Here is a 15,345-nt window from a genome sequence, read left to right as displayed (position 1 = left end):
GCATAAAGACGTTGAAACCTCCTGATCCAGAAGAGAAATGTTGATGGTAAGTACAAGCCTTCAGCAATAAGATTGCGGATTTCACCCTTATGCTCAGTGTGTATTCTGTCAAACCAAAAGCTACAGTTAAAAACATTGGTGTAACTCTAGATGCTGGTTTATCATTCAATTCCAGTCATCTGAGAAGACTTTCATAACCTCTAAATCCGATTACTGTAATGTGTTTCTATATGGCGTGTTTAAGGAGACCTCTGTATTTTCAGAATGCAGTGTCCCTACCAGGAAACAGAAATCAGAGCACATTATCTCTGTCTTATTCAAACACTGACTATAAAGACTTGCTTATGATGTTTAAAGCTGTGAATGGTTTAGGTCTAGAATAACTTGCTGATCTCCTGAAACACGATATCCCATCCTGAGCGCTTCACTCAGCTGAGGCAGGCCTACTTTTAATCCTGAGGATCAGTTGCAGTTCGGCTGGTGGAAGATTCTTTTCCCTACATTGCCTGTAACCGCTGGAATAATGCTCCAGAGAACGTTAGGAACACTAGCTCAATGGGTGTTTTTAAATTCAGATAAAGATTAGGTAAAGAGTTAAAGAACACAGAATTACTATAGCCATATACATGTACAGAGAGTGAGTTAATAACAGTATTAATTGGTTTCAAAGGGTTTTTGGGGCAACCCACCATCAAGTCAGCCATGTGTCTCTCTCCTCTCTCTCTTGCTCACTCCCCCCATCTCTCATGTCTCTTTATAAAACCTGACCTACATTCCCTGATAATCGGTGTGTACTCTCACTGCTCAGTGGCCTTTCAGCCGATTAGCTAAAACGGCTTCAACTCCACACACCCATCAATGTAGTCAGTCTTCTCAAACATCTTAAGCACTGCTGGATTTCCCAATTCAAGACAAGTTATCTCTATAATTCAAAGCCCTGCTACAGTATATCATTACCTCACAAAACAATGCATTCTGCAATCTAAATGGGAGACTAACCAATATGTTGCTGGCATGCAACCCTATACTCTTTGCCAGAGTACAGACACTATTAATAATTGTCACCTGACACAAAACAGATACTGTATGTTTATGTAAGGGACGATATTGTTTTGGCTTATTCTGAAAAATGTTAGAGCAAGACGTTTTATACAAGACCAGTGATACAAGTCTCAAGTGTGTATGAAGGTCAGCACAGGGACACGCCATGCTGACCAGGCAAAAGCTGGTCATTTTAGAGACTGGGTGGGATTTTGCTAGGCAGTTTGTAAATTGAAAACAAAATATTTTCATCAGATAAATTAGTCCCTGTATACTAAATATTTTAGAACCTAACATTTATCATCACTAACATATTTTTAAGTGTTAAGTCAACAATAATGTCCAAGACCTGAAGTATCCAAAGATCATTAATGCACTTAATATTCATATACACACACTCACTCACACACCCAGGATGCATTATAATGGCAGCCCATCTTAGTGCATGTATCCATATAACTCCACTGCATGGTTAACCTGGTATAAATCTCTCTGAACTAATACAAGCAGTTATGAATATAGAATTATTAAGTGAAGCAAGTTAGTGAGTCATTAAAGGTTTGGAAAAAAGCAATAGCACATGTAACACAGCAAGTCCTTTGGATGAACATTACTAACTGTTAAACTGAGCCAAGAACAAGCTGCATACGCCTACTCCTACTTTCATTTATATAATAACCAGAGCAGCTCAGATAGTGTAATACAAAAAATATAGATAGTTGCATGTATTTACTTACAAACAATTTACAACATATGTAAGAGTGTAATTAAAAGCTTTAAGCAGTTGATGTGTTATTATTTTTTTCTTTTTACAAATATTTTTGTGTATATATTTTGCTCATTTTGTATTACATTTAACACACCCACTGTGTTATAGTTAGCATCGACATTGTGATAATTATTCTAATGAAAAATCTTTTATCTGAAATTGACTTATGCAAAAATCTAACAACAGTAATGCAGATGGTAGTCAGAAATATGAGTTATGATTTAAAACATGAAGTCCTGTCCATTTGTATATCCCACATGCTAACATATAATTAAAAATACAATACAAAGCATGTGAAACAGGAAAGAAACATAAACATGTTCTTAATTAACACGTCAATGTTAAGAGAAAAGCTTTTTCTTTTTAACCTTGGATTAACCTTGACAAAAACAAAGGCAAAAGTTCAATTCTGCACAGTGAGGTTTGAAATAGCAGCACTTTTCTGTCCATCACTGGCAAAATATAACCTTGGTGTCTTCCCCAAATATATTGGCAAAGCTAGTCTGAAAGGCAAAGGAAAAGCAATACACTGGTTGAAAAAAGTCTAATGGAACAAACTGTATCTTTATCCTGGTGATCTTATAAGACATGTTTAAAAATTTCCCCCAAACACTAATAAGTATATAAATAACTTATTTATATACTTACAGCTCCACAAATATGAAAATGTCTTCCTAACTAGTTTGAGTGCCATTAATACAGGTATTAGTATTTAGAAGTATTTTACTGTTTTCGTTGTGTATTCTTCACCTCATACATGTTCACAGCCTCATCTGGGCACTTTTATACCAGGCTGTTCATTACAGAAAGGCCAAGCTAAGAATAACTCAGAAACAGCTTCTTACGTAACCCCACAGAATGTATTCTGGTGAGGATTGCAGAACATAGCCATATTGAATTGGCTTTTTTTTTTTGCACCAGGCTTGAACCAGATTAACCAACATCAAATTAGATTACTGTGATGAATCACAAGTCAGCTCTTAAATCGGCTCTGCCAACAGCCTAAGTGCTTACTCTGGGTTCATGCCAAAAGACACAGACACACTCCGAACAATAGCCCAGACGTGGACTTCAGACACACCTAACATCACAGCAGCGGCTCCAAAACGCATTGGAATTGGTAGGCAAATTTAGTGCTGCTCTGAAAAGCATCTGTTTGCAAATGTGGTTGTTTTAAAAGAAGAAAAGTGTCAGGTATTTCTTTTTATACATTGAAATCTGTCACAGCTCCCAAAACACTAACAATACAAAAGGGGTGTGATTGAATTGTAAAAAGTGACAGTAAAATCTTATAAATAACTACAAACCTGTAATTTGTTACAATTACTGGAAATTTTTGGTTGTGTGTGTGTGTTTGTGTTTTTTAATGAGAGCTTTTATAAAAACATGTACTTTACTGCAGTATAACCAAAATGTCAGCCTTCACCCAGTGTCTGAGGACTTGTATTTATATTCATGTGGACATGTATTTGTGTTTCCGATCTCTATGTCCCTGAGCTCTGCTCTCAGTTTCTTGGGCTGCTTAGGGCTATGGCAGATGGTCAGGAGGAACTAGCCATGGTGGAGTCGTAGTGGAGGTGCGGGGGCGGCCCGTAGCTTGGTGTGAGCATAGAGTGCAAGAGCTGCCTCTATTTCACCATCGCACATGTTTAGAGAACAGAGTGACAGAAAGAATGAGAAAGAGAGAGCGATAGAGAGAGAGAGATAGTGAGAGAGAGAGAGAGAGAGAGAGAGAGAGACTGCTTGAGGGAGATGCTAATATATGCTAACATGTTAAAACTGGCAACACTTTACTTACTGGGAAGAGCAAATAGAGACATGATACCTACATAAGTGACACCTTCATAAGTCATAACTGCCTTTCCAGCTCAGTAATTTTCAAGTAATGTCCAAGCCACATAATGATAACAAGGTGACATACCAAACATTAAAACCAAACTGTAATTTAGAGCCAATTTCAATTCAATTTGTAAAATTATGCTTTTTTTGTTAGACACATAACAATATAGCATACAACAGAACATATAACATAAGATTATGTAGGTGTTATGCAGCCCTATCATTTAGTAAAGTTACCAAAAAAATAAAGTGATGTTTTTCTGCAATAGCATACTGATTTTATCCTTTCTAGTCCATGCTTTACCAAGTCATCTGCTGTCTTCCTTTCTGAAGTACATTCTATAAATGTTCACATTAAGAGCAGGTCACAAGCCATAAAAACACAAACATCCATTTAAATATCCTACAAAAAAGAAATACATTAAAAATTGTAGAGCAGTAACAGTGAAAGCTGATAAAAGCTGTATAGACTACCGTAAAAATCATTCTATTGAATTACGAATTGGCCCATTTTCTTCCCTTGCATCATGTGTGAGTCCACTTGAGGCATAATTGTGATTGTGCTGCCTACATAAACACATCCCATTCTGTCTTAATTTAAAACTTAGGCTCTTTATTCACACGCTCTCTTCTTCTGCACTCTGTACTAACAAACTGTTCATGTGCTCCCTGCTTACCCAAGCGCATGTCACTCTCTCAACCTCTATTTCCCATGCCATTCACAAACAAAGCTGTTCTCACAAAGTAGGCCCACAAACACAACTGTGTAGAAACAGATCATGGGAAACAGCCTTTCAGGACAAAAGCATCCTCAATCAATATGGACTGAAGAAGGATGAGAGACACTCTTAAAGATGCTATTGGTCTGTTGAATGTGAATGACTGTTGAATGGCTGGTGATGATCGCTGGTAGAAGAGTCTCTTCAGTTAAGTTTCTTGTTTCCACAACAATTCTTCTCTTTGCATTCGACTTTTACACTGTATATGTGTGTGTGTGTGTGTGTGTGTGTGTGTGTGTGTGTGTGTGTGTGTGTGTGTGAAAGAGAGAGAGATAGATAGTGAGAGAAAAAGACAGAGACAGAGGGTATGGAAAGCAGGCCAAGTGATTAGTGTCACTACTCCTGTTTGACCCTATCACAAAGAGATGTGAGGTGAATGGGGAGCTTGTTACAAGATCATTGAGAAGTATGCCTGCAATATGACTGCTGTATTAATCCCAATGGATTTTAGTGGTTGAAGTTAATGCCTTTAAACTGTTATTGCTTATGGACAAGCACTTGGGGCAGGAATGGGTTTGACATGGGCACAACAAAACATATTGCAATTTCTATATATAAGATGTGATGGTAAATTGAAAAACAGAAGTGATGTTAGAAGTGATTAGATCAATAAATTAATTGGTCTGTCTTTATTTTGTGTAGAAGAATTAGCTTAAATCGAAGATTCTTGTTTATTTTTAACTGACTGCTGCACAATCTAGAAGGTCTTCAAGAATACATAATCTATTGGAAAATATATGGTTTAATTTTTTTTTATTCCTTTGCATCAAATATTTGGTTGACATGATCAGATGACACCATCTATCTATACATCTTTAAATATTAAAACCAGCTGAGGAAATGGACAATCTGGGCAGTAGTCTCCTACTACTGAACAGCACAAAGTTAATGCAGTTATCCTGCAGCTCAGCATTAATGATAGACTGAAAGTATGAAAGTAGATGAAAGTGATGTGAGCACAGAGCTACACTCCATCCTGGTACATGCTGCAATATATGCTCGGTTGAGTATTATTGCCTCTAGGACAGATTACAGATATGAGTCATGTAACTGGTAACAGCACCAACGCCATCCTCCCACCAATCCCTCCATCCTACCACACCTCCCCTCCATTTCTTTGTACATTAGTGTCTCCCATCAGTCCTGTTACTATGGAGACCCTCAGGCCCTGCACAATAAGAAAGAAACAGGAATGGAAAGTCAGGATGAGAGAGCAAGATAATATGTGAGTAAAAAGAGAGAGAGAGAGAGAGAGAGAGAGAGAGAGAGAGAGAGAGAGAGAGAGAGAGAGGGTTTAAATAAGATAAGTGATAAATCAAAAAGATGTTATCAAGAGTGAGAAGGCAAATAAAAAGGCTGAGGTGTCAGTTTCTCCTTCATAAATGCATCAAAGGGGAATTTGACATTATGCTATATTTGTGACACAGGACACAGCTGTCATCACCTTTCTAATGAATAACATTTCAAAGAAATAATTTCCACAGAAGAATACTCATATCAAGGATATATAAAGTCTAATGCATTAAGAAGTGATTCATTATGACTTAGAAACAAATATTACAAAAAGAATCACATGTTTGACACACAAATCTGAACCAAATGTCCAGAATGCCAAAGATTCAGGGAGTTTGACGTTAACAGCTGATGACATACAACAGCTGTTCCTGCTCTGACCTTGGGCATCGCTAATACAGCACGGTGTGTTCTTCCCAACTCAGTGAATAGTGACGTTGTGCCCTGGGGAAGTGTCCCAAAGGTGTGTGCTGCAAAATTCTTCTTGGAGGGCACTCAATGTGCAGAAAACCAGCATCAAATGTGACACTGTGAGAAGCTGCAAAGTGTTGCATTTGACCCAAATCCCTAAATGCCGATTAACACCGCTAATCATTTAGCCTGCGACATTAATGAAGGAAAGTCCCAAAACACAGTGAGAAGGGAGAGAGGTGGAGTGGTAGCATCACTTATGAAAGCCGTGAAAGAGCTATCTGCTCCTCAGTGCTGGTGAGTCAGAGCTGCTGCTAGTGTTAATGCACATTAAGCAGCTCTGTATTGCCAGCTGCTCCACAGAGACAACCGCCAGTTTTATACTCTTATGGAAATGGCTGGAAATCTGATTTCACTCAAACCACTTCAGGCAAATTACCTTAAACATGTCCCAACAGTGAAAATGGATAGTTTTAGCAGAGTAAGTGGACTAAGGCTTCTCTCATTTAAATAGTCTCTCATATAAAATGCACCTAAATTTGGAATGCACCCAGACTCCGACTCACCTTGCACGCAGAATTTAAGTTCCTTGGCGTCAGTGACGGTGCTGACACACATCCTTTCAGGTAGTTTCTTACTCATGCGGTTGTAGTTGCGTCTCTTCTTGGTCTCTCCCCACAAGTTGGAGCCGCCGTGCATGCTGGGAATATTGAGCACAGCAATCCCCTCCAGAGACGTGCTGCTGAGGTCCAGAATGATGCCATCACACTAAGAGTAATAATTCAAATCAATAACATACTATACTGTATATATTTCCAACTGATCAGTGACCCATGTAGATTTTTAATCTATTTTAAGTTTTGTGTGTTCCAGTTTAAAACTTATTTCTCTTTTTCTTAGCACAATTCATTCAAATGCATACATTAGTTCCATGTGAATGAACTGGGTAACATTAATGCAATGTGTTTTCATACATCCAACAGACTTGAATAAATTCAAACACCAAGTGCACACATGAGCTGAAAATCAAACTTGCAATGTTGGTGGGTTTTTTTTGTTGCTAATGTCAAATGACCACTGTGCTATTCCACCATGCATACTTTAATTGCTTAATTTTAATACTATTGTTATAGCTGCCATTAATACTAACATCCTTGTGAGATATTACATTGTAATTGGTTTACTTTAATACTATGTGATTTGATCAGACAAACACTACATCATCTATTCTACACAATTCAATTCAATCTATTTGAATTTGTTTAGAATTAGGTTCTAAACAATTGTTCTTAACAATTACTGTAGGTTAATAACCCATTGTTATTATTGATGAATCCATATTTTTAAATATTTTGAAATTTAAATAATAAATTAGGCTTTTCTAAGGTTTAATAGGAATCACAGTAGTTGCAGAAAAGCACACCATCTGCTAGCAGGTGTGTGGCTGCCTGCATTATTTCTCCATGTCTATATGCACTAAGATGCTTCTTGTCAGTAAAGTGGTTTGTTTCTGTGGTTAAGCATTAAAAGGTAAGCAGCAAACGGAGACAGATTTGAGTTTGATTAAACCAGAATTCCAGCTGCAAGCACAAACTGCACAGAACTGCTTTCTCTCTCTCTGTAGAAAAAAGGTGGTAAAGTGTTTTTTTTTGTTTTGTTTTTTTTAGCTCATCACCTGTATGTAACTACCTGTGTGGAAAGGCTGTACAGAAGCTCTTCACTTTAGCTAGTTTAACTGCCTTAAGTTGACTCAACACATCAAATGTATTTTCATAGTTTCTATATTTTGTATTTTTCCCTTTTCCTCCCTGAATAAATTCTATTTTTTTTATTGGACTTCTATCCTTAGTCTATTTCTATTCTGTTTTGATCCTTCAACACATATAGTTGAAAAAGCTTTTTGTTGTGTATGTTAAAATTTTAATTTGAAATTGAATTCGAAAAAAAGAAAATGGAAAATTCGATGGTGAACCAGCTGTAGTAGGTTTAACATGTATTGTACACATGAACAAACTTTAAAGTGAGGTCTATAAAAAAATTATGATGCCATTTTTCATGTATGTTACGTATAAAGTATCCCAAAAGTCTCCACACATACGGAAAATTAACAGTTTTTAGCTAAAACGTGTTACAAAACTTTTCATTCTTAGCTTATATTACATATATGTTTACAATTTTTGCCTGAAATGCCTAAATGGTAGTTCCAGACTCACTTATTTATAAGTTTTACTGTACTTAATAAATAATTATAGGTAATTACTGACTATACACTGGGACTGTTCCTACAATCTTGGAATTAACTATAAAACTCATGTACCACCTGCCCACAATATCATCAGTTGAAGCTCTCGTGTGACATGTTATTGCTTTGGCATAACTTTACAGATCAAGTTTTCTGTTTATCTTAATATATTTCACTGCAACCACAAAAACAAAAAAATAAACTGACATAACATACATAAACAAACATAAAATCACTATAATGGTAATAATAATGTTTATGAGCTGTTAAATACAACTAAAATACAATTACAATTCAGTTAGAGCAAGTAACACAAGTAGTTGTAGTTGAAGTGTTTTTGTGAGCAAACAGTTAAACCCTAGAAAGTCTTGCTCAGTGAAGATATCATGGAATATCTTTAGTACCCACTGAGTTTAAGAACAGATTTTATTTAGGCTAAAAGTAAAAGTATATTAATTATGCTCTTCACAAATACTATTTGGAGAGACACATAAAATAGTAAAAAAAAAAGAGAACAAGTTGGCTTTCAGTAGAAAAGGTTTTTTGGTAAGCTTCTATTAAAACCCTCTAGACTCTCCAGAATAAACTTGAGAAAATACCCAGGGAGAAGAAGATAAAAAAATCACATTATTGTATGATGTCATTGACCACCACGATTTAAACTCAGAAATACACAAACTTAAAAAATGCTGAAAACTGACCCTTTCACGACATAATGAGATGCTTCAGTGTGCATACAAACCCACAGAGTGCGGCAATAAGGACACACATCCTTGGAGACTTTACAATACTCTTTACAATACTACTCTCATGGAGCATTTATAGTTTGACAAGCAGTTCTGTGATGATCATCTGGGTGCAAAATTCAAGCATGAAAATAAAATGCTGTTTGACCAAAGAGAAGAAGATACAATGACATAACAGTGAATGATGAATGTGAGCTGCTAAATGCAGTTTCTCCTTCTTTCCATCTACTTCAAACTTGATCTAATGTTAAGTCTATTTAGCCAGTGCATCTCAAGGGAATGTAATATATAATGAGAAATGAGTCTTCTCAATACCCTAAAGTGAACACTGATTTAGTATAGGTTATAACTACTGAATTCTTAAATCACAGCTCTGACAAGAGTTCTGCTTTCTGTTTTTTTTTATTCATTTTTATTATTATTTGTAGTATAAACTTCAATAGAGCTTGGAAAAGAGAGGCTGGTTATTAAACAACTGCATATAGTTGCCATAATGTAAATAATAAGAGAAACAAAGCATACGTTGTGTAATATGTATGATGTGCTGTTTAATGAATAAAAATCGTAGTGTTGGAATATTGCTGTGGTATAAATGGAATAAAACATCTTGAGACATTTTGAAGCATGGAACAAATCTGTCATTAAGTATTCACTAATACAGCATAACATGCCCATGTTTTATCCCTTACATAATCTACTACAGCCTGTGGAGTAAAACATGTTGATGTACCCAATACTGTACACCATATACTTACCACCAAAAATATATAAGTGAGGAAAGAGTGGCTGACTGTTTCACATTGTGTATAAATGTCACTGGACCCTTGAAATTAAAATTACACAGGACTACCCTCGCTGATTAAATATGTCCTGCTTTATTCCCCACTTCATTCTGAGATAAAATTAGGTCAGCTCCATTCGACATGTGCCTGGTCTAGATTTCCAGAACATAGCTGTCACTGTGTGCTTTGGACTGCTCATACTGATTGTTGCCCCAACAGAGCAAAAATACCTGATAAGACCAGTACCAGCAACCACCAGTACCTGATACAAATATGTTGTACCTGAAAAGAATGCTGCTGGAATGACAAATCACAGTTTATGTCTTTAGAAACAACTTTTATTTGAGAGTATGCCTGTGGAATAGCATTCTGAGTGTGAGTGGTAGCACAAGCCTAGTTAATGTGGGATTTCATGTGGCATTTAGATACTTTATTTAAAAAAAAATCTCACCTCCACTTCCACACTCTCATTCAGCTTCTTGCATGTGGCTGAAATGGTCTCAGTGGTGCCAAATTCAAAGTACCAGAGCTTATTTTTCATCCTGAGAGAGGGTAAGAAAAATATAATTAGATACCGATAAACAGGTATTTAGGCAAAAAAAGTTTTGACCTTAAAATTTTAAATAAAACTATAACGTTAACACCTTAAAACCTCTAAAGACAATACACCATTGTGTGAATAATACTACTGTCTTTGGAAAATGACACTGAATAAAAGTTAAACTAGTATCTAAATACACAGCTGCTCTGTCATTGGAACAGCAAACAAGTTTGTGTTGACACAACCGTATGCTAATGCTGGTGTGACAACAAAGACTGTGGAAAAAACGCTGCCTTGTGTTGTCTACAGATCAAACAGGTTACCCCCACTGATCAGCAGCATACAACACACTTCCAAAAAGTACAGTTATTTATGTTCATCCCAGCCATCATTGTGCCAGAGTTAATGTTATTTATTTTTTTTTACATTGTCATGAACACTCATTTTTTGATCCTGGAATATCATGCCATTTGATAAATCTCGCTATACTGATTCACATAACCTAAATAGAAGTGCATTTGTATTTAAACAAGTCATACTATGAGATCCTTTTTGTGGATTACATCTTATCTCTTTGGTATCCAATTGCAATCTCTCCTGTCCTAGAGGACATGGCTTCCTCTGCCAAAGGAGCTTTGAGCTTATCTCCCACCCTGTGCCCTTCCTTTAGCTGCTGAAATATTGATGTGCAACACTGAAAGCCTGGGCAGACAGGTGTGAGAGATCATGAGTGGCACTGAACACAGCTTCAATCCCAAAGAGAGACCAGAGCCATGGACAACAACCTGAGCATGACAACCCACATGGGCCCTGACAGCTTGTGAGAAAGGAAACAGTATGGAGTGGAGAGAGCAAAGAGACGGGCGTTTGGTGCAGTGTGTGTGGGTGAATTTGAAAGTGTACCAGAGAGAGGAATAATTTTAGAAACTATCAGAACATTTGAATGAACACAGTACCACAGGGTCCTTTTGAATCTCCATCCTACATAAAAGTGTTGTATTTTCACTTTGCTAACAAAATAAGCAATTTACACCTAGGCCTGCCCATGAGAGAGTCCAGCACAGTGGAACACCGCCGATAATGATGGTATGAGTGTTTAATCAACGAGCCCTGGTGCATCTAGAGGCTGACAGTGCAAATGATGGATTGCATCTGTTTGTCATGAGATTTAAAGAGAACCCACAGATCCAAACATAGAGCTACCCAGGGCCATATAAAAATAATATATATTATTCATTATATAAATATGATAAGGGATACTTTACCAGTCAATTGTATTATTGACTTATCAATTTGACTTCACTGCTTCATTCATGCTTAATGTTAGACTTCACTACCACTTTCCTTGTTTCTCTCACCTCCAGCAGCTCCCTACCTTTACTCTGTCAAATTAAAGGATTATGAGCATATTTGAGATCACAATTAGACATGCTTTGCATTCTCAATGGGGCAAGCTGCCTAACCTCATTAGCAAGCTTTCACTTGAGAAGCCCTGTAACAAAACAATTAGGCCATGATTTTCTTCTGGCTTTGGAATTAACGCTCACAAAATTGAGTTTCTTTAGCAGCATGTTATCAGCATATATGCATTCACTTTGCCAAAAGCAGAGACACCTACCTAAAAAGTTCTAGGAAATTATGTTTGTTAGGTTTTCTTTCAGAAGTAAATAGTTCTTTTGGCACTGGTAGATCCAGTCATTAAAAGTTAACCCGTACTCTGTCAGTGTGATTCCTTTGTATTTCACTGTGGTGCTACAGCTTCGGGTCAGTGGAAAGAACAAATGAAGACTTGTGTGACTGAATATGTGACCTTCTCACAGCATTGGTCAGCATTTGAACTTACATAGGCCAAAGGTCAGCAGACTTTTGGGATTACACAACCACATTACGCAAAGCAAACACACAAGTACAGTACCAAATACACACCAATCACCAGCATACTCTTAACTCAGACATACAATCTCAAGATAGCCATCTCCTATAATCCTTTAAAGGCAGATGACCTGTGGCGCTCTTTTACTCTGGGTCACTATAGAGAACAGTCACAATGCAGTTTAGTACTCTAGTAACTGATCCTAATCTAGTTAGGCAATCTAGATCACCTCAGGGTGATGTATGAAGACATGGAGTGTTGGGGAGCCTGAAGGGTGTTCAAAACATTTAAGATGAGTTGGGGGAAGTGAGACAGCAGTCCGCACTGACCATCCATTCCACCCATAAACATGATCGATTTCCATCCATTTCAATTCAAGAGATAAAATAATAATCTAAATATTCTCACAAGGTACAGACTTTATTTTTATACGCTCCAAATAAAGAATTACTCTCTAAACCTTTCTATAGGTTTTCATATTGTTTTATTCTACTATTTTCCCCTTTCATGCAGTATTTCACCTTTATTGCTTCAGGCTGTAATTTGAGCCTCACTCCTACTATATGAACCTCTGACCTTGCAGTTGCAGACTTCCTGGCAATGTGCCACTGTTTCAATTTGCTTTAGATCAACACACTTGCTACTGATAAAAACTGAACTGTGGCTTGAATTGTTAACAATGGAATAGGCTAAATGCAGACCCGGGTCAAATAGCTATTTGCAATGACAAGTCAGTGCCATACAATTTGTTTACTTTATAGGCACTTACTGTATTAGCCACTCTATTGCATAATATAATGCTGCTTTGCAGAAAAATGCAAAGGCAAGGGGTGACTCAGGTCTGGGTTCAGGTAGCCTGCAGTGTGTAACAGCCCCTTGCAGAGTGTATACGACTGAGGAGCAGCAGGAGAGAGGCGTGAGGCATTGTTGGGCTGTTCTTTTGGCAGGAGAGGAGGAGAGGAGTATATTTATCCCTCCACACCACAGGCACGGAGCAGCAGGGAATGACACGTTCCAGAACACAGCCACACTGGGTATCTTCTGGACCCTGGCGCATACACACACACACACACACACACACACACATTCACACACCTACGTATGTATGCAGTCATCACACTAGTACACTCATGGCACACTCACAGACAATGCAAACACAGACATATGGCTTATGAAATCCAAGCTGGTATGACAAGCCATGGCTGGAGTTAGAACCATATATGGTATTTTCCTCTCTCATGTCACATGATTATTGTCCATTTATCCCAAAACACTATCCATGTTATTTAAATCAACAGTAAAGGACACTAAAGTTATTACTTTTAGCCATGCATTGACTGAAATAAACCTAAAATAATAAACCTATAATAATAAACCTATAATAATAATAATAATAATAATAATAATAATAATAATAATAATAATAATAATTCATTCATTCATTCATTCATCTTCTACCGCTTATCCGAACTACCTCGGGTCACGGGGAGCCTGTGCCTATCTCAGGCGTCATCGGGCATCAAGGCAGGATACACCCTGGACGGAGTGCCAACCCATCGCAGGGCACACACACACTCTCATTCACTCACGCAATCACACACTAGGGACAATTTTCCAGAGATGCCAATCAACCTACCATGCATGTCTTTGGACCGGGGGAGGAAACCGGAGTACCCGGAGGAAACCCCCGAGGCACGGGGAGAACATGCAAACTCCACACACACAAGGTGGAGGCGGGAATCGAACCCCGACCTTGGAGGTGTGAGGCAAATGTGCTAACCACTAAGCCACCGTGCCCCCCAATAATAATAATAATTGAAAAATAAATTTTATTGACAGGTGTTACGAAAATAGTTAACCTACATTTCTGCAGCTATGAATTCTGAGCCTGTTTTTATTTTGTCAAACACAAGAGCCTCTTGTTCTTCACAATAGCCTACAGCTCAATAGTTAAACAGATCTAACTTCATTACTGACCACAACACAATGTACCAATAATCAATACCTCACTAAAATGCCAACATTCAGTATTTCAGTACTAAATGCAACAGAAACCTATCCTATGTAAAATGTAATGCACAGGAAAATGTGAACTACACATTGAATTATATAGGGATGTTTTCATACAGATTGGAAAACCCCTACATTAATAATAATGTACAATATATCCATAGTGATTATCTAAATAAATATTTATATCTTAAGAAAACAATATCTATAACATTCTCTGATGGACATACATACAATACTGTATACAACATGCTATAATGTATTTATAAGACATTGTACATATTACTATAATTACTCTATTGTTAACAGAATGCAGTAATGTTCACAACACATTACAACATCAGTACTTAAACGCATTGTTACAGACACGTTGATTTATTTCAAAAATACTTAAAAAATTATTTTCATGAATATGTACAAATTACTGACAGCCATGAGATATGATTAATTTTTTTATATGAAGTATATCGTATGATGTATTTAGAGCTGTAAATAAAATGAGACATACTTAACAGATACTTAAGAAAACATGTTTAATAGGTTAAACATTTCAAATGTTTAATTAATTTATTAATTTTCTTATAAATCTGTTAATGCTTATACAGTAAGTGGAAAATATACACTAAACTATGATTATATTAAAATATGAATAAGCATTATGTAATGTGGGGTTGAGTTTGTTTGGTATTAGTGCTTATTTATGTTGCAGCATCATGTAAAATACATTATGTTAATCATTATTTGTGTATAAAATAGGTTACTATAAAGTGCAGTGTCTTTGAACTGTGTATATAATAGTCGTTTAGTCCATTGTAACTATGAATAATGTCTTCACAATTTGTTATAGACATGAATTTCATAAAAATTGTTACCAAAATCTCCATAGCGCACTTTAAATTGCATCTAAATTAACAGCAGCAGAGTAAAGAAATTGAATTTGAGACTGCAAAAACCTTCCAGTCATCATTCCAAAGCAGTGCTTAATATTTTACCCCTGTTTTTCTTTGAAACTGAATGCC

At 36.8% G+C, this 15,345-nt stretch overlaps 1 protein-coding gene across 2 annotated transcripts in view; it reads right to left on the bottom strand.

Annotated features, from left to right (window-relative positions):
- LOC132850194 (diacylglycerol kinase beta) overlaps positions 1-15,345 on the bottom strand; it is a 70,382-nt gene that overhangs the window by 5,776 nt on the left and 49,261 nt on the right. For both annotated transcript variants that reach the window (XM_060876454.1, XM_060876455.1), the window contains 2 exons: positions 10,354-10,444; positions 6,699-6,900 (listed from right to left, as the gene is read on the bottom strand). In XM_060876454.1, coding sequence (XP_060732437.1) covers positions 6,699-6,900; positions 10,354-10,444 — 293 coding nt within the window. The remainder of the gene's footprint in view (positions 1-6,698; positions 6,901-10,353; positions 10,445-15,345) is intronic.

This window comes from Tachysurus vachellii, chromosome 8 (genome assembly GCF_030014155.1).
Source record: "Tachysurus vachellii isolate PV-2020 chromosome 8, HZAU_Pvac_v1, whole genome shotgun sequence".
Lineage (NCBI taxonomy): Eukaryota > Metazoa > Chordata > Actinopteri > Siluriformes > Bagridae > Tachysurus > Tachysurus vachellii.
The sequence above is the reverse complement of the archived record's forward strand: the minus strand, read 5'-3'. Positions and strand labels throughout refer to the sequence as shown.